Source organism: Hyla sarda, unplaced genomic scaffold (genome assembly GCF_029499605.1).
Source record: "Hyla sarda isolate aHylSar1 unplaced genomic scaffold, aHylSar1.hap1 scaffold_1195, whole genome shotgun sequence".
Classification (NCBI taxonomy): Eukaryota; Metazoa; Chordata; class Amphibia; order Anura; family Hylidae; genus Hyla; species Hyla sarda.
In genome coordinates, this window is record NW_026607818.1 from 47501 (window position 1) to 71715 (window position 24215).

The 24215-nt window shown below is 48.8% G+C and overlaps 1 protein-coding gene across 2 annotated transcripts in view; it reads left to right on the plus strand.

Moving 5' to 3' along the window:
* The window catches only part of CACNG5 (calcium voltage-gated channel auxiliary subunit gamma 5), a 60384-nt gene extending 36408 nt beyond the window's left edge, over positions 1 to 23976 (plus strand). The window contains exons 3-4 of one of the 2 annotated variants that reach the window (XM_056551762.1): positions 3268 to 3413; positions 23456 to 23976. In XM_056551762.1, the coding sequence (XP_056407737.1) occupies positions 3268 to 3413; positions 23456 to 23713 (404 nt within the window). In that variant the 3' untranslated portion in view covers positions 23714 to 23976. The remainder of the gene's footprint in view (positions 1 to 3267; positions 3414 to 23455) is intronic. The other variant, XM_056551761.1, reaches the window with a different exon arrangement.
* The last annotated feature ends 239 nt before the right edge of the window (positions 23977 to 24215 follow it).

Here is a 24215-nt window from a genome sequence, read left to right on the forward strand (position 1 = left end):
ATGGGATGTACAGTACAGGGTATATCGGGGGGTGTCCAGTACAGGGTATATATCGGGGGGTGTCCAGTACAGGGTATATATGGGATGTACAGTACAGGGTATATATCGGGGGGGTGTCCAGTACAGGGTATATCGGGGGGTGTACAGTACAGGGTATATATCGGGGGGTGTCCAGTACAGGGTATATCGGGGGGTGTACAGTACAGGGTATATCGGGGGGTGTACAGTGCAGGGTATATCGGGGGGTGTCCAGTACAGGGTATATCGGTGGGTGTACAGTACAGGGTATATATCGGGGGGGTGTCCAGTACAGGGTATATATCGGGGGTGTACAGTGCAGGGTATATCGGGGGGGGGTGTACAGTACAGGGTATATCGGGGAGTGTACAGTACAGGGTATATATGGGATGTACAGTACAGGGTATATCGGTGGGTGTCCAGTACAGGGTATATATCGGGGGGTGTCCAGTACAGGGTATATATCGGGGGGTGTCCAGTACAGGGTATATATCGGGGGGTGTCCAGTACAGGGTATATCGGGGGGTGTCCAGTACAGGGTATATCGGGGGGTGTCCAGTACAGGGTATATATCGGGGGGTGTCCAGTACAGGGTATATATCGGGGGGTGTCCAGTACAGGGTATATCGGGGGGAGTGTACAGTACAGGGTATATCGGGGGGTGTACAGTACAGGGTATATCGGGGGGTGTACAGTACAGGGTATATCGGGGGGTGTACAGTACAGGGTATATCGGGGGGGGGGTGTACAGTACAGGGTATATCGGGGGGTGTCCAGTACAGGGTATATATCGGGGGGTGTCCAGTACAGGGTATATATCGGGGGGTGTCCAGTACAGGGTATATCGGGGGGAGTGTACAGTACAGGGTATATATCGGGGGGTGTCCAGTACAGGGTATATCGGGGGGTGTCCAGTACAGGGTATATCGGGGGGGGGGTGTACAGTACAGGGTATATCGGGGGGTGTACAGTACAGGGTATATATCGGGGGGGTGTCCAGTACAGGGTATATATCGGGGGGTGTACAGTGCAGGGCATATCGGGGGGGGTGTACAGTACAGGGTATATCGGGGAGTGTACAGTACAGGGTATATATGGGATGTACAGTACAGGGTATATATCGGGGGGTGTACAGTACAGGGTATATCGGGGGGTGTACAGTACAGGGTATATATCGGGGGGTGTACAGTACAGGGTATATCGGGGGGTGTACAGTACAGGGTATATATCGGGGGGTGTCCAGTACAGGGTATATATCGGGGGGGTGTACAGTACAGGGTATATATCGGGGGGTGTCCAGTACAGGGTATATATCGGGGGGTGTACAGTACAGGGTATATATCGGGGGGTGTACAGTACAGGGTATATCGGGGGGTGTACAGTACAGGGTATATCGGGGGGGGGTGTACAGTGCAGGGTATATCGGGGGTTTATATACATTGCTATTACTTGCTATTTGTGGTTTATCCCCTATAATCTCCTGTAATCTGGGATTAGCTCAGTTGTTGATTTATTGCAGAGGATTCTGGGAGAATTCATATAAAGTGAATTGTATGAAAACCCATCAGTGGTCGCCATCTGCCTCATTCCTCCGACCCCCAGTGCCTCATTATTATCTTACTTCTCATCATAGATACCATACCCCCCCTCCCCAGGACCCCCTATAGATACCATACCCCCCCTCCCAAGGACCCCCTATTGATACCATACCCCCCAGGACCCCCTATAGATACCATACCCCCTCCCCAGGACCCCCTATAGATGCCACACACCCCCCAGGACCCCCTATAGATGCCATACCCCCCCAGGACCCCCCTATAGATGCCATACCTCCCCCAGGACCCCCTATAGATGCCATACCCCCCCAGGACCCCCTATAGATGCCATACCTCCCCCAGGACCCCCTATAGATACCATACCCCCCAGTACCCCCTATAGATACCATACCCCCCCCAGGACCCCCTAAAGATACCATACCCCCCAGGACCCCCTGTAGATACCATACCCCCCCAGGACCCCCTGTAGATACCATACTCCCCCCCCCCCCCCAGGACCCCCTGTAGATAACATACCCCCCAAGACCCCCTATAGATACCATACCCCCCAGGACCCCCTATAGATACCATACCCCCCCCTCCCCAGGACCCCCTATTGATACCATACCCCCAGGACCCCTATAGATACCATACCCCCCTCCCCAGGACCCCCTATAGATACCATACCCCCCAAGACCCCCTATAGATACCATACCCCCCCTCCCCAGGACCCCCTATTGATACCATACCCCCAGGACCCCCTATAGATACCATACCCCCTCCCCAGGACCCCCTATAGATGCCATACCCCCCCCCCCCCCCAGGACCCCCCTATAGAAGCCATAACCCCCCCAGGACCCCCTATAGATACCATACCCCCCAGGACCCCCTATAGATACCATACCCCCCAGGACCCCCTGTAGATACCATACCCCCCCCAGGACCCCCTGTAGATACCATACCCCCCCAGGACCCCCTATAGATACCATACCATACCCCCCAGGACCCCCTATAGAATACCATACCCCCCCCCAGGACCCCCTGTAGATACCATACCCCCCCCCCCCCCAGGACCCCCTGTAGATACCATACCCCCCCCCCCAGGACCCCCTATAGATACCATACCCCCCCCCAGGACCCCCCTGTAGATACCATACCCCCCCCAGGACCCCCTGTAGATACCATACCCCCCCCCAGGACCCCCTGTAGATACCATACCCCCCCCCCCCCCCCAGGACCTCCTGTAGATTACCATACCCCCCCCCCAGGACCCCCTGTAGATACCATACTCCCCCCCAGGGCCCCCTGTAGATACCATACTCCCCCCAGGACCCCCTGTAGATACCATACTCCCCCCCCCCCCCCCAGGACCCCCTGTAGATACCATACTCCCCCCCAGGACCCCCTGTAGATACCATACTCCCCCCCCCCCCAGGACCCCCTCTAGATACCATACCCCCCCCCCAGGACCCCCTGTAGATACCATACTCCCACCCCAGGACCCCCTATAGATACCATACTCCCCCCAGGACCCCCTGTAGATAACATATCCCCCACCCCCCAGGACCCCCTTAGATAACATGCACCCCCCCCCAGGACCCCTGTAGATAACATACACCCCCCCCCCCAGGACCCCTGTAGATAACATACCCCACAGGACCCCCTGTAGATGACATACCCCACCCCCAGTAATTGGCCGCTCTTGCCCCCGCAGGGCTCTCTCTGGTGGTCGGGTTGGTTCTCTACATTTCCAGCATTAATGATGAGATCCTGAATCGGACAAAAGACCCGGAGACTTTCTTCAGCTACAAGTACGGATGGTCCTTCGCCTTCGCAGCCATCTCCTTCCTCCTGACTGAGGTAATGGGGGCCTGTTCTAGGGGGGTCCTGTTCTAGAGGAGGGGTACTTTTCTGGGGGCTTCTGTTCTTTAGGATCCTCTTCTGGGGAGTCCTGTTCTAAGGGGTTCCTGTTCTAAGGGGGTCCTGTTCTAAGGGGGTCCTGTTCTAAGGGGGTCCTGTTCTAGGGCGGGGTCCTGTTCTAGGGCGGGTCCTGTTCTAGGGCGGGTCCTGTTCTAGGGCGGGTCCTGTTCTAGGGCGGGTCCTGTTCTAGGGCGGGTCCTGTTCTAGGGGGTTCCTGTTCCAAGGGGGGTCCTGTGCTAGGGCGGGTCCTGTGCTAGGGCGGGTCCTGTGCTAGGGCGGGTCCTGTGCTAGGGCGGGTCCTGTGCTAGGGCGGGTCCTGTGCTAGGGCGGGTCCTGTGCTAGGGCGGGTCCTGTTCTAGGGCGGGTCCTGTTCTAGGGCGGGTCCTGTTCTAGGGCGGGTCCTGTTCTAGGGCGGGTCCTGTTCTAGGGCGGGTCCTGTTCTAGGGCGGGGTCCTGTACTAGGGCGGGTCCTGTACTAGGGCGGGGTCCTGTTCTAGCGCGGGTCCTGTTCTAGGGCGGGTCCTGTTCTAGGGCGGGTCCTGTTCTAGGGCGGGTCCTGTTCTAGGGCGGGTCCTGTTCTAGGGCGGGTCCTGTTCTAGGGCGGGTCCTGTTCTAGGGCGGGTCCTGTACTAGGGCGGGTCCTGTACTAGGGCGGGTCCTGTACTAGGGCGGGTCCTGTTCTAGGGCGGGTCCTGTTCTAGGGCGGGTCCTGTTCTAGGGCGGGTCCTGTTCTAGGGCGGGTCCTGTTCTAGGGCGGGTCCTGTTCTAGGGCGGGTCCTGTTCTAGGGGGTTCCTGTTCCAAGGGGGGTCCTGTGCTAGGGCGGGTCCTGTGCTAGGGCGGGTCCTGTGCTAGGGCGGGTCCTGTGCTAGGGCGGGTCCTGTTCTAGGGCGGGTCCTGTTCTAGGGCGGGTCCTGTTCTAGGGCGGGTCCTGTTCTAGGGCGGGTCCTGTTCTAGGGCGGGTCCTGTTCTAGGGCGGGGTCCTGTACTAGGGCGGGTCCTGTACTAGGGCGGGTCCTGTACTAGGGCGGGTCCTGTTCTAGCGCGGGTCCTGTTCTAGGGCGGGTCCTGTTCTAGGGCGGGTCCTGTTCTAGGGCGGGTCCTGTTCTAGGGCGGGTCCTGTTCTAGGGTGGGGTCCTGTTCTAGGGGGGGGTCCTGTTCTCGGGGGGGTCCTGTTCTAGGGCGGGTCCTGTTCTAGGGCGGGTCCTGTTCTAGGGCGGGTCCTGTTCTAGGGCGGGGTCCTGTTCTAGGGCGGGTCCTGTTCTAGGGGGTTCCTGTTCCAAGGGGGGTTCCTGTTCCAAGGGGGGTTCCTGTTCCAAGGGGGGTCCTGTGCTAGGGCGGGTCCTGTGCTAGGGCGGGTCCTGTGCTAGGGCGGGTCCTGTTCTAAGGGGGTCCTGTTCTAAGGGGGTCCTGTTCTAGGGCGGGTCCTGTTCTAGGGCGGGTCCTGTTCTAGGGCGGGTCCTGTTCTAGGGCGGGTCCTGTTCTAGGGCGGGTCCTGTACTAGGGGGGGTCCTGTTCTAGGGCGGGTCCTGTTCTAGCGCGGGTCCTTTTCTAGGGGGGTCCTGTTCTAGGGCGGGTCCTGTTCTACGGTAGGTCCTGTTCTAGGGTAGGTCCTGTTCTAGGGGGGGGGTCCTGTTCTCGGGGGGGTCCTGTTCTCGGGGGGGGTCCTGTTCTCGGGGGGGTCCTGTTCTCGGGTGGGTCCTGTTCTAGGGGGGGGTCCTGTTCTAGGGCGGGTCCTGTTCTAGGGCGGGTCCTGTTCTAGGGGAGGTCCTGTTCTGGGGCGGGTCCTGTTCTGGGGGGGGTCCTGTTCTGGGGGGGGGTCCTGATCTAGGGTAGGTCCTGTTCTAGGGCGGGTCCTGATCTAGGGTAGATGAAGAAGATCCCGACACACGGTTCGTATCTTTTTACTCTTTTTTATTAGAGTTTTTCAGCTTTGCGTTACTGCTCCACCTGAGCCTTTCTCAACAGCTGATTACACACATCACATAGCAAACATGAAAACATGTACTGGATCAGGAAACATGTACTGGATCAGGAAACATGTACTGGATCAGGAAACATGTACTGGATCAGGAAACATGTACTGGATCAGGAAACATGTACTGGATCAGGAAACATGTACTGGATCAGGAAACATGTACTGGATCAGGAAACATGTACTGGATCAGGAAACATGTACTGGATCAGGAAACATGTACTGGATCAGGAAACATGTACTGGATCAGGAAACATGTACTGGATCAGGAAACATGTACTGGATCAGGAAACATGTACTGGATCAGGAAACATGTACTGGATCAGGAAACATGTACTGGATCAGCAAACATGTACTGGATCAGCAAACATGTACTGGATCAGGAAACATGTACTGGATCAGGAAACATGTACTGGATCAGGAAACATGTACTGGATCAGGAAACATGTACTGGATCAGGAAACATGTACTGGATCAGGAAACATGTACTGGATCAGGAAACATGTACTGGATCAGGAAACATGTACTGGATCAGGAAACATGTACTGGATCAGGAAACATGTACTGGATCAGAAAACATGTACTGGATCAGGAAACATGTACTGGATCAGGAAACATGTACTGGATCAGGAAACATGTACTGGATCAGGAAACATGTACTGGATCAGAAAACATGTACTGGATCAGAAAACGTACTGGATCAGGAAACATGTACTGGATCAGGAAACATGTACTGGATCAGGAAACATGTACTGGATCAGGAAACATGTACTGGATCAGGAAACATGTACTGGATCAGGAAACATGTACTGGATCAGAAAACATGTACTGGATCAGGAAACATGTACTGGATCAGGAAACATGTACTGGATCAGGAAACATGTACTGGATCAGGAAACATGTACTGGATCAGGAAACATGTACTGGATCAGGAAACATGTACTGGATCAGGAAACATAACAAAACATAGGTGTACCAAGACTTTGCCACAACATAAATGGAGATGTCCCTATAATGGTATTTTCTTGTAAAGTTTCTTCATCATTCTCTGCTGGAATAAGACGTAATATATCAGATCTCATATACACTGTATAATCTCTGCTCAGCCCTTTAGGAGATAATGTAGCCAACCTATGTATCCAATAAGCCTCTCGGACAAGAAGAAGCAGTTATTTTGTATCCCCCCGTCTGGGGTGCTGCACTTGCTCCAATATTTGATCCCTTAATTGTGACACTGTGCGTCCTTTGTCATGAAAATGGCGCGGCCCAGGGAGTAAGACGTTGATTCCTTAGCCGATCTGTCATTGGTTGTGAGGTGTCTCCGGTATATAATAGTCCACATGGACATTCTAAGACAGTGGTTCTTAACCCCAGGGGTTCGGTGAGTCAGTCTCGGGGGTTCGGCGGGGGAGGCCCGCCGGGTGTTTTTGCCTCGGCACATCCCTGTGTCCCATGCGTGTACCCATGGCAACGGAGCGCTGACGAACGAGCTGCGCGCTGGCAGTTGGTAAGTGTTTACCAGCGGCGCGTCAGCTTCGGTGTTCCGACCAGTGATCCTCCGGTCCTGCTATGGCCAGACCCGAGGAGCAGTGGTCGGAACACTGAAGTGGGGCAGTACACAGGCATACAGCCTCCAGCCATACACTGTATATGACTGGAGGCAGTATGTCTGTGTGGGAACATATTGCACCAAATGTAGGGGAACTATACTGCACCTAATGTGGGGAACTATACTGCACCTAATGTGGGGAACTATACTGCACCTAATGTGGGGGAACATACTGCACCTAATGTGGGGAACTATACTGCACCTAATGTGGGGAACTATACTGCACCTAATGTGGGGAACTATACTGCACCTAATGTGGGGGAACATACTGCACCTAATGTGGGGAACTATACTGCACCTAATGTGGGGGAACTATACTGCACCTAATGTGGGGAACTATACTGCACCTAATGTGGGGGAACTATACTGCACCTAATGTGGGGGAACTATACTGCACCTAATGTGGGGAACTATACTGCACCTAATGTGTGGGAACATATTGCACCTAATGTAGGGGAACTATACTGCACCTAATGTGGGGAACTATACTGCACCTAATGTGGGGGGAACTATACTGCACCTAATGTGGGGAACTATACTGCACCTAATGTGGGGGAAACTATACTGCACCTAATGTGGGGGAAACTATATTGCACCTAATGTGGGGGAACTATACTGCACCTAATGTGGGGGAACATATACTGCACCTAATGTGGGGGAACATACTGCCAGCTTAATGTGGGGGACTATACTGCACCTAATGTGGGGGAACATACTGCTGGCCTAATGTGGGGGAACATACTGCCGGCCTAATGTGGGGGAACTATATTGCACCTAATGTGGGGAACTATACTGCACCTAATGTGGGGAACTATACTGCACCTAATGTGGGGAACTATACTGCACCTAATGTGGGGAACTATACTGCACCTAATGTGGGGAACTATACTGCACCTAATGTGGGGAACTATACTGCACCTAATGTGGGAGAACTATACTGCACCTAATGTGGGAACTATACTGCACCTAATATGGGGAACTATACTGCACCTAATGTGGGGGGAACTATACTGCACCTAATGTGGGGAACTATACTGCACCTAATGTGGGGAGCTATACTGGACCTAATGTGGGGGAACATACTGCACCTAATGTGGGGGAACATACTGGACCTAATGTGGGGGACTATACTGGACCTAATGTGGGGGAACATACTGGACCTAATGTGGGGGAACATACTGTACCTAATGTGGGGGGACTATACTGCCAGCCTAATGTGGGGGAACTATACTGCACCTAATGTGGGGGAACTATACTGCACCTAAAGTGGGGGAACATACTGCACCTAATGTGGGGAAACATACTGCACCTAATGTGGGGGGAATTACACTGCCAGCCTAATGTGGGGGAATATACTGCACCTAATGTGGGGGGAACTATACAGGACCTAATGTGGGGGAACATACTGCACCTAATGTGAGGGACTATACTGTCAGCCTAATGTGGGGGAACATACTGCCAGCCTTATGTGGGGGACTATACTGCACCTAATGTGGGGGAACTATACTGCCAGCTTAATGTGGGGGGAACTATACTGCACCTAATGTGGGGGAACATACTGCCAGCTTAATGTGGGGAACTATATTGCACCTAATGTGGGGGAACATACTGCACCTATTGTGGGGGACTATACTGAACCTAATGTGGGGAACTATACTGCACCTAATGTAGGGGAACTATACTGCACCTATTGTGGGGGACTATACTGAACCTAATGTGGGGAACTATACTGCACCTAATGTGGGGGACTATACTGCACTTAATGTGGGGGAACATACTGCCGGCCTAATGTGGGGGAACATACTGCCGGCCTAATGTGGGGGAACATACTGCCAGCTTAATGTGGGGGAACTTTACTGCACCTAATGTGGGGGAACATACTGCCGGCCTAATGTGGGGGAACTATATTGCACCTAATGTGGGGAACTATACTGCACCTAATGTGGGGGAACTATACTGCACCTAATGTGGGGGAACTATACTGCACCTAATGTGGGGAACTATACTGCACCTAATGTGGGGAACTATACTGCACCTAATGTGGGGAACTATACTGCACCTAATGTGGGGAACTATACTGCACCTAATGTGGGAGAACTATACTGCACCTAATGTGGGGAACTATACTGCACCTAATATGGGGAACTATACTGCACCTAATGTGGGGGGAACTATACTGCACCTAATGTGGGGAACTATACTGCACCTAATGTGGGGAGCTATACTGGACCTAATGTGGGGGAACATACTGCACCTAATGTGGGGGAACATACTGGACCTAATGTGGGGGACTATACTGGACCTAATGTGGGGGAACATACTGGACCTAATGTGGGGGAACATACTGCACCTAATGTGGGGGGACTATACTGCCAGCCTAATGTGGGGGAACTATACTGCACCTAAAGTGGGGGAACATACTGCACCTAATGTGGGGAAACATACTGCACCTAATGTGGGGGGAATTACACTGCCAGCCTAATGTGGGGGAATATACTGCACCTAATGTGGGGGGTACTATACAGGACCTAATGTGGGGGAACATACTGCACCTAATGTGAGGGACTATACTGTCAGCCTAATGTGGGGGAACATACTGCCAGCCTAATGTGGGGGACTATACTGCACCTAATGTGGGGGACTATACTGCACCTAATGTGGGGGAACTATACTGCCAGCTTAATGTGGGGGGAACTATACTGCACCTAATGTGGGGGAACATACTGCCAGCTTAATGTGGGGAACTATATTGCACCTAATGTGGGGGAACATACTGCACCTATTGTGGGGGACTATACTGAACCTAATGTGGGGAACTATACTGCACCTAATGTAGGGGAACTATACTGCACCTATTGTGGGGGACTATACTGAACCTAATGTGGGGAACTATACTACACCTAATGTGGGGGACTATACTGCACTTAATGTGGGGGAACATACTGCCGGCCTAATGTGGGGGAACATACTGCCGGCCTAATGTGGGGGAACATACTGCCAGCTTAATGTGGGGGAACTTTACTGCACCTAATGTGGGGGAACATACTGCCAGCTTAATGTGGGGAACTATATTGCACCTAATGTGGGGGAACTATACTGCACCTAATGTGGGGGAACATACTGCACCTAATGTGGGGGAACATACTGACAGCTTAATGTGGGGAACTATATTGCACCTAATGTGGGGGAACTATACTGCACCTAATGTGGGGAACTATACTGCACCTAATGTGGGGGAACTATACTGCACCTAATGTGGGGAACTATACTGCACCTAATGTGGGGGAAACTATACTGCACCTAATGTGGGGGAAACTATATTGCACCTAATGTGGGGGAACTATACTGCACCTAATGTGGGGGAACATATACTGCACCTAATGTGGGGGAACATACTGCCAGCTTAATGTGGGGGACTATACTGCACCTAATGTGGGGGAACATACTGCTGGCCTAATGTGGGGGAACATACTGCCGGCCTAATGTGGGGGAACTATATTGCACCTAATGTGGGGAACTATACTGCACCTAATGTGGGGAACTATACTGCACCTAATGTGGGGAACTATACTGCACCTAATGTGGGGAACTATACTGCACCTAATGTGGGGAACTATACTGCACCTAATGTGGGGAACTATACTGCACCTAATGTGGGAGAACTATACTGCACCTAATGTGGGAACTATACTGCACCTAATATGGGGAACTATACTGCACCTAATGTGGGGGGAACTATACTGCACCTAATGTGGGGAACTATACTGCACCTAATGTGGGGAGCTATACTGGACCTAATGTGGGGGAACATACTGCACCTAATGTGGGGGAACATACTGGACCTAATGTGGGGGACTATACTGGACCTAATGTGGGGGAACATACTGGACCTAATGTGGGGGAACATACTGTACCTAATGTGGGGGGACTATACTGCCAGCCTAATGTGGGGGAACTATACTGCACCTAATGTGGGGGAACTATACTGCACCTAAAGTGGGGGAACATACTGCACCTAATGTGGGGAAACATACTGCACCTAATGTGGGGGGAATTACACTGCCAGCCTAATGTGGGGGAATATACTGCACCTAATGTGGGGGGAACTATACAGGACCTAATGTGGGGGAACATACTGCACCTAATGTGAGGGACTATACTGTCAGCCTAATGTGGGGGAACATACTGCCAGCCTTATGTGGGGGACTATACTGCACCTAATGTGGGGGAACTATACTGCCAGCTTAATGTGGGGGGAACTATACTGCACCTAATGTGGGGGAACATACTGCCAGCTTAATGTGGGGAACTATATTGCACCTAATGTGGGGGAACATACTGCACCTATTGTGGGGGACTATACTGAACCTAATGTGGGGAACTATACTGCACCTAATGTAGGGGAACTATACTGCACCTATTGTGGGGGACTATACTGAACCTAATGTGGGGAACTATACTGCACCTAATGTGGGGGACTATACTGCACTTAATGTGGGGGAACATACTGCCGGCCTAATGTGGGGGAACATACTGCCGGCCTAATGTGGGGGAACATACTGCCAGCTTAATGTGGGGGAACTTTACTGCACCTAATGTGGGGGAACATACTGCCGGCCTAATGTGGGGGAACTATATTGCACCTAATGTGGGGAACTATACTGCACCTAATGTGGGGGAACTATACTGCACCTAATGTGGGGGAACTATACTGCACCTAATGTGGGGAACTATACTGCACCTAATGTGGGGAACTATACTGCACCTAATGTGGGGAACTATACTGCACCTAATGTGGGGAACTATACTGCACCTAATGTGGGAGAACTATACTGCACCTAATGTGGGGAACTATACTGCACCTAATATGGGGAACTATACTGCACCTAATGTGGGGGGAACTATACTGCACCTAATGTGGGGAACTATACTGCACCTAATGTGGGGAGCTATACTGGACCTAATGTGGGGGAACATACTGCACCTAATGTGGGGGAACATACTGGACCTAATGTGGGGGACTATACTGGACCTAATGTGGGGGAACATACTGGACCTAATGTGGGGGAACATACTGCACCTAATGTGGGGGGACTATACTGCCAGCCTAATGTGGGGGAACTATACTGCACCTAAAGTGGGGGAACATACTGCACCTAATGTGGGGAAACATACTGCACCTAATGTGGGGGGAATTACACTGCCAGCCTAATGTGGGGGAATATACTGCACCTAATGTGGGGGGAACTATACAGGACCTAATGTGGGGGAACATACTGCACCTAATGTGAGGGACTATACTGTCAGCCTAATGTGGGGGAACATACTGCCAGCCTAATGTGGGGGACTATACTGCACCTAATGTGGGGGACTATACTGCACCTAATGTGGGGGAACTATACTGCCAGCTTAATGTGGGGGGAACTATACTGCACCTAATGTGGGGGAACATACTGCCAGCTTAATGTGGGGAACTATATTGCACCTAATGTGGGGGAACATACTGCACCTATTGTGGGGGACTATACTGAACCTAATGTGGGGAACTATACTGCACCTAATGTAGGGGAACTATACTGCACCTATTGTGGGGGACTATACTGAACCTAATGTGGGGAACTATACTACACCTAATGTGGGGGACTATACTGCACTTAATGTGGGGGAACATACTGCCGGCCTAATGTGGGGGAACATACTGCCGGCCTAATGTGGGGGAACATACTGCCAGCTTAATGTGGGGGAACTTTACTGCACCTAATGTGGGGGAACATACTGCCAGCTTAATGTGGGGAACTATATTGCACCTAATGTGGGGGAACTATACTGCACCTAATGTGGGGGAACATACTGCACCTAATGTGGGGGAACATACTGACAGCTTAATGTGGGGAACTATATTGCACCTAATGTGGGGGAACTATACTGCACCTAATGTGGGGGAACATACTGCCGGCCTAATGTGGGGGAATTATATTGCACCTAATGTGGGGGAACATACTGCCAGCTTACTGTGGGGGACTCTACTGCCAGCTTAATGTGGGGGAACTATATTGCACCTAATGTGGGGGAACATACTGCCAGCTTAATGTGAGGGACTATACTGCACCTAATGTGGGGGATTATATTGCACCTAATGTGGGGGAACTATATTGCACCTAATGTGGGGGAACTATATTGCACCTAATGTGGGGGAACTATATTGCACCTAATGTGAGGGACTATATTGCACCTAATGTGGGGGAACTATACTGCACCTAATGTGGGGAACTATACTGCACCTAATGTGGGGAACTATACTGCACCTAATGTGGGGAACTATACTGCACCTAATGTGGGGAACTATACTGCACCTAATGTGGGGAACTATATTGCACCTAATGTGGGGGACTATATTGCACCTAATGTGGGGGAACATACTGCCAGCCTAATGTGGGGGAGCATTGCCTGCCTAATGTGGGGGAACTCTGTCTGCCTAATGTGGGGGAACTCTGTCTGCCTAATGTGGGGGAACTCTGTCTGCCTAATGTGGGGGAACTCTGTCTGCCTAATGTGGGGGAACACTGTCTGCCTAATGTGGGGGAACTCTGTCTGCCTAATGTGGGGGAACACTGTCTGCCTAATGTGGGGGAACACTGTCTGCCTAATGTGGGGGAACACTGCCTGCCTAATGTGGGGGAGCTCTGTCTGCCTAATGTGGGGGAACTCTGTCTGCCTAATGTGGGGGAACTGTCTGCCTAATGTGGGGGAACTGTCTGCCTAATGTGGGGGAACACTGCCTGCCTAATGTGGGGGAACACTGTCTGCCTAATGTGGGGGAACACTGTCTGCCTAATGTGGGGGAACTCTGTCTGCCTAATGTGGGGGAACACTGTCTGCCTAATGTGGGGGAACTCTGTCTGCCTAATGTGGGGGAACACTGCCTGCCTAATGTGGGGGAACACTGTCTGCCTAATGTGGGGGAACTCTGTCTGCCTAATGTGGGGGAACACTGTCTGCCTAATGTGGGGGAACACTGTCTGCCTAATGTGGGGGAACTCTGTCTGCCTAATGTGGGGGAACTGTCTGCCTAATGTGGGGGAACACTGCCTGCCTAATGTGGGGGAACACTGCCTGCCTAATGTGGGGGAACTCTGTCTGCCTAATGTGGGGGAACACTGCCTGCCTAATGTGGGGGAACACTGCCTGCCTAATGTGGGGGAACACTGTCTGCCTAATGTGGGGGAACTCTGTCTGCCTAATGTGGGGGAACACTGCCTGCCTAATGTGGGGGAACACTGCCTGCCTAATGTGGGGGAACACTGTCATTGTTGCGAAAATGACATGAGCGGCACTTGCCAAGGTAAAGCCGCTCATTTCTGAACTGGTCTCTGAAAGACAACAACAGAAGTCACTGATCTGCAGGAAATATTCATTATGTTTTTGTGTGAAAATCCTGTTTTCATGGTTTTGTTCTTAATGGTTTTGTTCATTTTGTGCACCTATGTATAAATATACACTTAAATATATACCTCCTATGTATAAATATATATATCTATATACCTCCTATGTATAAATATATACCTCCTATGTATAAATATATACCTCCTATGTATAAATATATATATATACCTCCTATGTATAAATATACACTTAAATATATACCTCCTATGTATAAATATATATATATATACCTCCTATGTATAAATATACACTTAAATATATACCTCCTATGTATAAATATACACTTAAATATATACCTCCTATGTATAAATATACACTTAAATATATACCTCCTATGTATAAATATACACTTAAATATATACCTCCTATGTATAAATATATATATATACCTCCTATGTATAAATATACACTTAAATATATACCTCCTATGTATAAATATACACTTAAATATATACCTCCTATGTATAAATATACACTTAAATATATACCTCCTATGTATAAATATACACTTAAATATATACCTCCTATGTATAAATATATATATCTACCTCCTATGTATAAATATACACTTAAATATATACCTCCTATGTATAAATATACACTTAAATATATACCTCCTATGTATAAATATACACTTAAATATATACCTCCTATGTATAAACATATACCTCCTATGTATAAATATATACCTCCTATGTATAAGTATATACCTCCTATGTATAGATATATACCTCCTATGTATAGATATATACCTCCTATGTATAAGTATATACCTCCTATGTATAAGTATATACCTCCTATGTATAAGTATATACCTCCTATGTATAAATATATACCTCCTATGTATAAGTATATACCTCCTATGTATAGATATATACCTCCTATGTATAGATATATACCTCCTATGTATAAGTATATACCTCCTATGTATAAACATATACCTCCTATGTATAGATATATACCTCCTATGTATAAGTATATACCTCCTATGTATAAGTATATACCTCCTATGTATAAGTATATACCTCCTATGTATAAGTATATACCTCCTATGTATAAGTATATACCTCCTATGTATAAGTATATACCTCCTATGTATAAGTATATACATCCTATGTATAAACATATACCTCCTATGTATAAGTATATACCTCCTATGTATAAGTATATACCTCCTATGTATAAGTATATACCGCCTATGTATAAATATATACCTCCTATGTATAGATATATACCTCCTATGTATAAGTATATACCTCCTATGTATAAACATATACCTCCTATGTATAGATATATACCTCCTATGTATAAGTATATACCTCCTATGTATAAGTATATACCTCCTATGTATAAGTATATACCTCCTATGTATAAGTATATGCCTCCTATGTATATGTATATGTATATATCTCCTATGTATAAGTATATACCTCCTATGTATAAATATATACCTCCTATGTATAGATATATACCTCCTATGTATAAGTATATACCGCCTATGTATAAATATATATCTCCTATGTATAAACATATACCTCCTATGTATAAGTATATACCTCCTATGTATAGATATATACCTCCTATGTATATATATAACTCCTATGTATAAATATATACCTCCTATGTATAAGTATATACCTCCTATGTATAAGTATATACCTCCTATGTATAAGTATATACCTCCTATGTATAAGTATATACCTCCTATGTATAAGTATATACCTCCTATGTATAAGTATATACCTCCTATGTATAAGTATATACCTCCTATGTATAAGTATATACCTCCTATGTATAAGTATATACCTCCTATGTATAAGTATATATATATACCTCCTATGTATATATATATATACCTCCTATGTTTTGAATTTGAAAACATCACATTTTATTTTTGCAATGAAGAGGGGTTCGGTGAATGCGCATATGAATCTGGTGGGGTTCAGGACGTCCAATAAGGTTAAGGAGCACTGCTTTAAGACATACACAACATTGGAAGAGTCGCCTGTAGAGTTTTCATTTTGTAAGGTGTCCTCTGTGTGGATGAGAGATCTGATCTCCCTTCATAACACTGGCGCAGTGCGTACAATGCAGACACGGGCAGGACGCCATCACCCGAGATCCTACCGCTTCAGGGACACTAACCAGGTAGGGATACCTCTATGGTGTCCATTTTAGGACAGCATCAGTCGTCGAGCTGTACCTTCAGCCAAAACAGCGTCCCGCCTCCTCCGTCAGGCATTAGCCAAAACCTTTGTCATCCTTAAGTCTGTCATACCTCAGATGAAACGAAAGTGCTGAGTCAGCAGAGCAGAACAGACCTATTAGCACAGTTTGTGATTGGCTGCCAGCATAAATACTGTGATTGGTTGATGGGAGCGTAGGTGTGTGCAGTCCCACTCCTCTCATGCACCCAGCTTTTCCCGATTCCTGCAAAACAAACCTACAGTTATGTACTCAGCTTTTCCAGATTCCTGAAAAACCTACAGTTATGTTCTCAGCTTTTCCTGATTCCTGATAAACCTACAATTATGCTAGCTGTAGGTTTTTCAGGAATTGGGGAAAGCTGAGTACATAGCTTTTCCCGATTCCTGAAAAACCTACAGCTATGTACTCAGCTGTAGGTTTATCAGGAATTGTTAAAAGCTCAGTACATAACTGTAGGTTGTGCAGGAATCGGGAAAAGCAGAGTACATAGCTGTAGGTTTTTCAGGAATCGGGAAAAGCTATGTACTCAGCTTTTCCCAATTCCTGAAAAACCTACAGCTAGCATAACTAGATTTTGCAGGAATAGGGGAAAAGCTGAGAGCATAGGTTTGTTTTGCAGGAATCGGGAAAAGCTGGGTAGATGAGAGGATTAGGGTTTGTTAAGAAGTGTGTCTAAACAGTGGAGCGGGACTACACACGCCTACGCTCCCATCAACCAATCACAGTATCTGTGCTGGCAGCCAATCACACACTGTCTGTGCTAGCAGGTCTGCTCTGCTCTGCTGACTCAGCCCTGACAAGGGTGGTGCAGTAGTTATCATGGACCGCACCGCCTATGTGAGCGACATACGGAGACAATTGTCTGATCAAATTACTTACAAGAAAGTTGATTCCGACCCCAACTCCTTTGATTAGGAATAAGATCCATACTTTGGTATCACACTACTCCCATTTAGGGGTCATTGACTCCAAGTTGTCTACTGTTTTGATAAATGATAATCCGGTTCTTCCTGTCATATCTATTCTGCCTAAAATTCATAAACGCCTAATACAGCGATCCCTCAACATATGATGTTAATCCGTTCCAAATTGACCATCGTATGTTGAGGGATCCGTGCAATGTAAAGTATAGGACAGTGGTCTACAACCTGCGGACCTCCAGATGTTGCAAAACTACAATACCCAGCATGCCCGGACAGCCAACGGCTGTCCGGGCATGCTGGGTGTTGTAGTTTTGCAACATCTGGAGGTCCGCAGGTTGTAGACCACTGTTAAAGGAAGTTGTACTCACCAGTCCACGCCGCTCCGGACCGTCACCGCTGCCCTGGATGTCGCCGTCCATCGCTGTCGCCGCGTCCCCGGGGTTTCCTCGACGCTCCAGCAAGGCCTCTGCTTCCCGGCATCCGCGCTCTCAGTCTCCGCCATCACGTCGCTACGCACGCCGCTCCTATTGGATGACGGGACGTGATGACGATGATGGAGAGCACCGATGATGCAGGGGATCCCAAAGAGGACGCGCCGGAGCCCCGAGGACAGGTAAGTGATCGTCAGCGGACCACACGGGGCACCGTAAACGGCTGAAGCAGTCTGCGCAGCCGGATAGCCGTTTATGCGATGGCGCCGACATACAAAAGCATCGTATGTTGATGCTGCCTCTGAGAGTGATCGTATGTCGGGGCCATCGTAGGTTGGGGGGGGGTCACTGTAGATCCACCGGGTCGTCCCATAGTTGCATCGATTGATTCAATTTTAACCCCACTCACTCTGACCCTAGAAAAAGCCCTGACTCCATTAGTCAAAACTACTAGATCGTTTCTACTGGATACAACACATTTTTTTGACTCTTATTCAGAACCTTTACAGAAAGATATATGGCTGATTACAATAGATGTAGAAAGCTTGTATACTTCTATAGAGCATTCTAAAGGGATTCCAGCAGTGCGAGAGTTACACTCAGATACAACAGGAATTTTTTCCGGACATGTTAGACTTTATTTTACATTATAATTTTTTTTCTTTTTCAAGACCATCGGGGATCGGCCATGGGCACGAATGTGCCCCCCCCCCATACGCAAATTGTTTTATGTCATATTTCGAGGAACATTTCGTTTACAATAATAACTTATTCACACAGCATGCCAAAGCTTGGTATCGCTTTATAGATGACATATTTTGCGTATGGGAGGGGCCACATTCATCGTTACAAGATTTTATTATGGGCATTAACGGAGTATGGCCGGTGTGATGGACTGACTCCGCCAAAAGTGACTTCTCCTTCCAGATGACAAGCCCCCAGCGTATCACAGGCAGAACTAGAGATTATTGCATCTTTGTACCCAAAGAACCAGGCAACACCAGGTATAAAATCAGAACTCTTTATTGTGGAACAAGTGTCTCCTTTTTTAGGAAGGACATCACAGGGGGAAGGGTAAGTAAAGACAATACAGGTGACAGCGAGTCTGGGAGATAATCCAATACAGGTGACAGTGAGTCTGGGAGATAATCCAATAAAGGTGATACAGGTGACAGTGAGTCTGGGAGATAATCCAATAAAGGTGATAAAGGTGACAGTGAGTCTGGGAGATAATTCAATAAAGGTGATTAGCTCTCCCTATACAGTGCATTGAGTGCAAAAGGTGGAGGTGTGCAGAAGTTGGACTGTGTGCAAAAAGGAGAAGCATGTGTAGAATGAGTGCATTGTACAAAAGGTGAACCGTGTGCAAAAGGTAGACCATGTGCAAAAAGGTGTATTGTGTAAAGGAGGTGGACCGTGTGCAGAAAGGTGTATTGTGTAAAGGAGGTGGACCGTGTGCAGAAAGGTGTATTGTGTAAAGGAGGTAGACCGTGTGCAAAAAGGTGTATTGTGTAAAGGAGGTGGACCGTGTGCAAAAAGGTGTATTGTGTAAAGGAGGTGGACCGTGTGCAGAAAGGTGTATTGTGTAAAGGAGGTAGACCGTGTGCAGAAAGGTGTATTGTGTAAAGGAGGTGGACCGTGTGCAAAAAGGTGTATTGTGTAAAGGAGGTGGACCGTGTGCAGAAAGGTGTATTGTGTAAAGGAGGTGGACCGTGTGCAGAAAGGTGTATTGTGTAAAGGAGGTGGACCGTGTGCAGAAAGGTGTATTGTGTAAAGGAGGTGGACCGTGTGCAGAAAGGTGTATTGTGTAAAGGAGGTGGACCGTGTGCAGAAAGGTGTATTGTGTAAAGGAGGTGGACCGTGTGCAGAAAGTGTATTGTGTAAAGGAGGTGGACCGTGTGCAGAAAGGTGTATTGTGTAAAGGAGGTGGACCGTGTGCAGAAAGGTGTATTGTGTAAAGGAGGTGGACCGTGTGCAGAAAGGTGTATTGTGTAAAGGAGGTGGACCGTGTGCAGAAAGGTGTATTGTGTAAAGGAGGTGGACCGTGTGCAGAAAGGTGTATTGTGTAAAGGAGGTGGACCGTGTGCAGAAAGGTGTATTGTGTAAAGGAGGTGGACCGTGTGCAGAAAGGTGTATTGTGTAAAGGAGGTGGACCGTGTGCAGAAAGGTGTATTGTGTAAAGGAGGTGGACCGTGTGCAGAAAGGTGTATTGTGTAAAGGAGGTGGACCGTGTGCAGAAAGGTGTATTGTGTAAAGGAGGTGGACCGTGTGCAGAAAGGTGTATTGTGTAAAGGAGGTGGACCGTGTGCAGAAAGGTGTATTGTGTAAAGGAGGTGGACCGTGTGCAGAAAGGTGTATTGTGTAAAGGAGGTGGACCGTGTGCAGAAAGGTGTATTGTGTAAAGGAGGTGGACCGTGTGCAGAAAGGTGTATTGTGTAAAGGAGGTGGACCGTGTGCAGAAAGGTGTATTGTGTAAAGGAGGTGGACCGTGTGCAGAAAGGTGTATTGTGTAAAGGAGGTGGACCGTGTGCAGAAAGGTGTATTGTGTAAAGGAGGTGGACCGTGTGCAGAAAGGTGTATTGTGTAAAGGAGGTGGACCGTGTGCAGAAAGGTGTATTGTGTAAAGGAGGTGGACCGTGTGCAGAAAGGTGTATTGTGTAAAGGAGGTGGACCGTGTGCAGAAAGGTGTATTGTGTAAAGGAGGTGGACCGTGTGCAGAAAGGTGTATTGTGTAAAGGAGGTGGACCGTGTGCAGAAAGGTGTATTGTGTAAAGGAGGTGGACCGTGTGCAGAAAGGTGTATTGTGTAAAGGAGGTGGACCGTGTGCAGAAAGGTGTATTGTGTAAAGGAGGTGGACCGTGTGCAGAAAGGTGTATTGTGTAAAGGAGGTGGACCGTGTGCAGAAAGGTGTATTGTGTAAAGGAGGTGGACCGTGTGCAGAAAGGTGTATTGTGTAAAGGAGGTGGACCGTGTGCAGAAAGGTGTATTGTGTAAAGGAGGTGGACCGTGTGCAGAAAGGTGTATTGTGTAAAGGAGGTGGACCGTGTGCAGAAAGGTGTATTGTGTAAAGGAGGTGGACCGTGTGCAGAAAGTGTATGAAAACAGTAAATAAAAGTATTTTAACTTTGAGCTTTATGTCACTGGACAACATCAACTGAGGGGTACAAATAGTGATGTCCTAAAGTCCATCCAAGTAGGTAGGGTGACTCTAGGATCCGTCACGGCCAGAACTCCACTTTACTATGGTAGCCAGTCAAGAACAGGTTAATTTCCTGGATACCACAGTAAGTAGTGTCTTACATTATGAGAGTAATCGTGCCCATACTACCAAGCGAGCGATACCCAAATCTCAATTTCAGAGAGTGAGACGTATCGTCTGTAGACCGGATATACAGGTGATTAGGATTAAAGAGATGAGGAATAGATTCCTCCACAGGGGTTACCCCCCCCCCTTCCTCCACAGGGGTTACCCCCCCCCCCCCTTCCTCCACAGGGGTTACCCCCCCCCCCTTCCTCCACAGGGGTTACCCCCCCCCCCCCTTCCTCCACAGGGGTTACCCCCCCCCTTCCTCCACAGGGGTTACCCCCCCCCCTTCCTCCACAGGGGTTACCCCCCCTTATTATATACCGGAGACACCTCACAACCAATGACAGATCGGCTAAGGAATCAACGTCTTACTCCCTGGGCCGCGCCATTTTCATGACAAAGGACGCACAGTGTCACAATTAAGGGATCAAATATTGGAGCAAGTGCAGCACCCCAGACGGGGGGATACAAAATAACTGCTTCTTCTTGTCCGAGAGGCTTATTGGATACATAGGTTGGCTACATTATCTCCTAAAGGGCTGAGCAGAGATTATACAGTGTATATGAGATCTGATATATTACGTCTTATTCCAGCAGAGAATGATGAAGAAACTTTACAAGAAAATACCATTATAGGGACATCTCCATTTATGTTGTGGCAAAGTCTTGGTACACCTATGTTTTGTTATGTTTCCTGATCCAGTACATGTTTGCTGATCCAGTACATGTTTCCTGATCCAGTACATGTTTCCTGATCCAGTACATGTTTCCTGATCCAGTACATGTTTGCTGATCCAGTACATGTTTTCTGATCCAGTACATGTGTCCTGATCCAGTACATGTTTCCTGATCCAGTACATGTTTGCTGATCCAGTACATGTTTGCTGATCCAGTACATGTTTCCTGATCCAGTACATGTTTGCTGATCCAGTACATGTTTTCTGATCCAGTACATGTTTTCTGATCCAGTACATGTTTCCTGATCCAGTACATGTTTTCTGATCCAGTACATGTTTTCTGATCCAGTACATGTTTCCTGATCCAGTACATGTTTCCTGATCCAGTACATGTTTCCTGATCCAGTACATGTTTCCTGATCCAGTACATGTTTCCTGATCCAGTACATGTTTCCTGATCCAGTACATGTTTCCTGATCCAGTACATGTTTCCTGATCCAGTACATGTTTTCTGATCCAGTACATGTTTTCATGTTTGCTATGTGATGTGTGTAATCAGCTGTTGAGAAAGGCTCAGGTGGAGCAGTAACGCAAAGCTGAAAAACTCTAATAAAAAAGAGTAAAAAGATACTAACCGTGTGTCGGGATCTTCTTCATCTGTTCAAGTGTTTTCCTCGTGCACCGGTACTTTGCCGCAGTGCCGACCGTTCACTCTTATTCACTGTTCTAGGGGGGTCCTGTTCTAGGGCGGGTCCTGTTCTAGTTTGGGTACGGTTCTAGGGGGTCCTGTTCTAGTGTGGGTACGGTTCTAGGGGGGTCCTGTTCTAAGGGTTGTCCTGTTCTAGGGGGTCCTGTTCTAAGGGGGGTCCTGTTCTAGGGAGGTCTTGTTCTAGTGGGGTCCTGTTCTAGGGGGTCCTGTTCTAAGGGGGTTCTGATCAAAGGGGGGTCCTGTTCTAGGGGAGGTCCTGTTCTAAAGGGGGTCCTGTTCTAGGGGGGGTCCTGTTCTAAGGGGGGTCCTGTTCTAGTGGGGTCCTGTTCTAAGGGGGTCCTGTTCTAGGGGAGGTCCTGTTCTAAGGGGGGTCCTGTTCTAGGGGAGGTCCTGTTCTAAGGGGGGTCCTGTTCTAAAGGGGGTCCTGTTCTAGGGGGGTCCTGTTCTAAGGGGGGTCCTGTTCTAGGGGAGGTCCAGTTCTGGGGGTCCTGTTCTGGAAGGTCCTGTTCTAGGGCAGGTCCTGTTCTAGGGAGGGTCCTGTTCTGGGGTTCCTGTTCTGGGTGGGGGTCCTGTTCTGGGGGGGGGGGCTGTTCTGTGGGGGTGCTGTTCTGGTGGGCTCCTGGTCTGTGGGTCCTGTTTTGTTGGGTCCTGTACTGGGGGGGTTGTGTCACCCCATCTGCTCTAATAAAGTGTCTTCCGCAGAGTGCGGGGGTGATGTCCGTCTATCTGTTCATGAAGAGGTACACCGCAGAGGACGCCTACAGACCCCACCCCGGATACTACCGACCGCGGCTCAGCAACTGCTCCGACTACTCCGGTCAGTTCCTGCACCCCGAGGCGTGGGTGAGAGGTCGGAGCCCCTCGGACATCTCCAGCGAGGCCTCTCTGCCCATGAGCTCCAACTACCCCGCCCTGCTGAAGTGCCCCGACTACGACCAGATGTCCTCTTCACCGTGCTGAGCGCCGCACCGTCTCCTCATTATATGTCAGGTCCTAGCGGGTCACCGGGCCCTAAGTAGGTTAGCACAACCAGCTCTGCTATGTCAGGTCCACAAGATGTAATCCAGTATATAGAGAGGAATCCACCGAGGATGGGCAACTTCTCATGATGTCATCATGCATGGTCCTGTCCTAGTGATGTCATCATACATGGTCCTGCCCTAGTGATGTAATCATACATGGTCCTGTCCTAGTGATGTCATCATACATGGTCCTGTCCTAGTGATGTCATCATACATGATCCTGTCCTAGTGATGTCATCATACATGGTCCTGTCCTAATGATGTCATCATACATGGTCCTGCCCTAGTGATGTCATCATACATGGTCCTGTCCTTGTGATGTCATCATACATGGTCCTGTCCTTGTGATGTCATCATACATGGTCCTGCCCTAGTGATGTCATCATACATGGTCCTGTCCTTGTGATGTCATCATACATGATCCTGTCCTAGTGATGTCA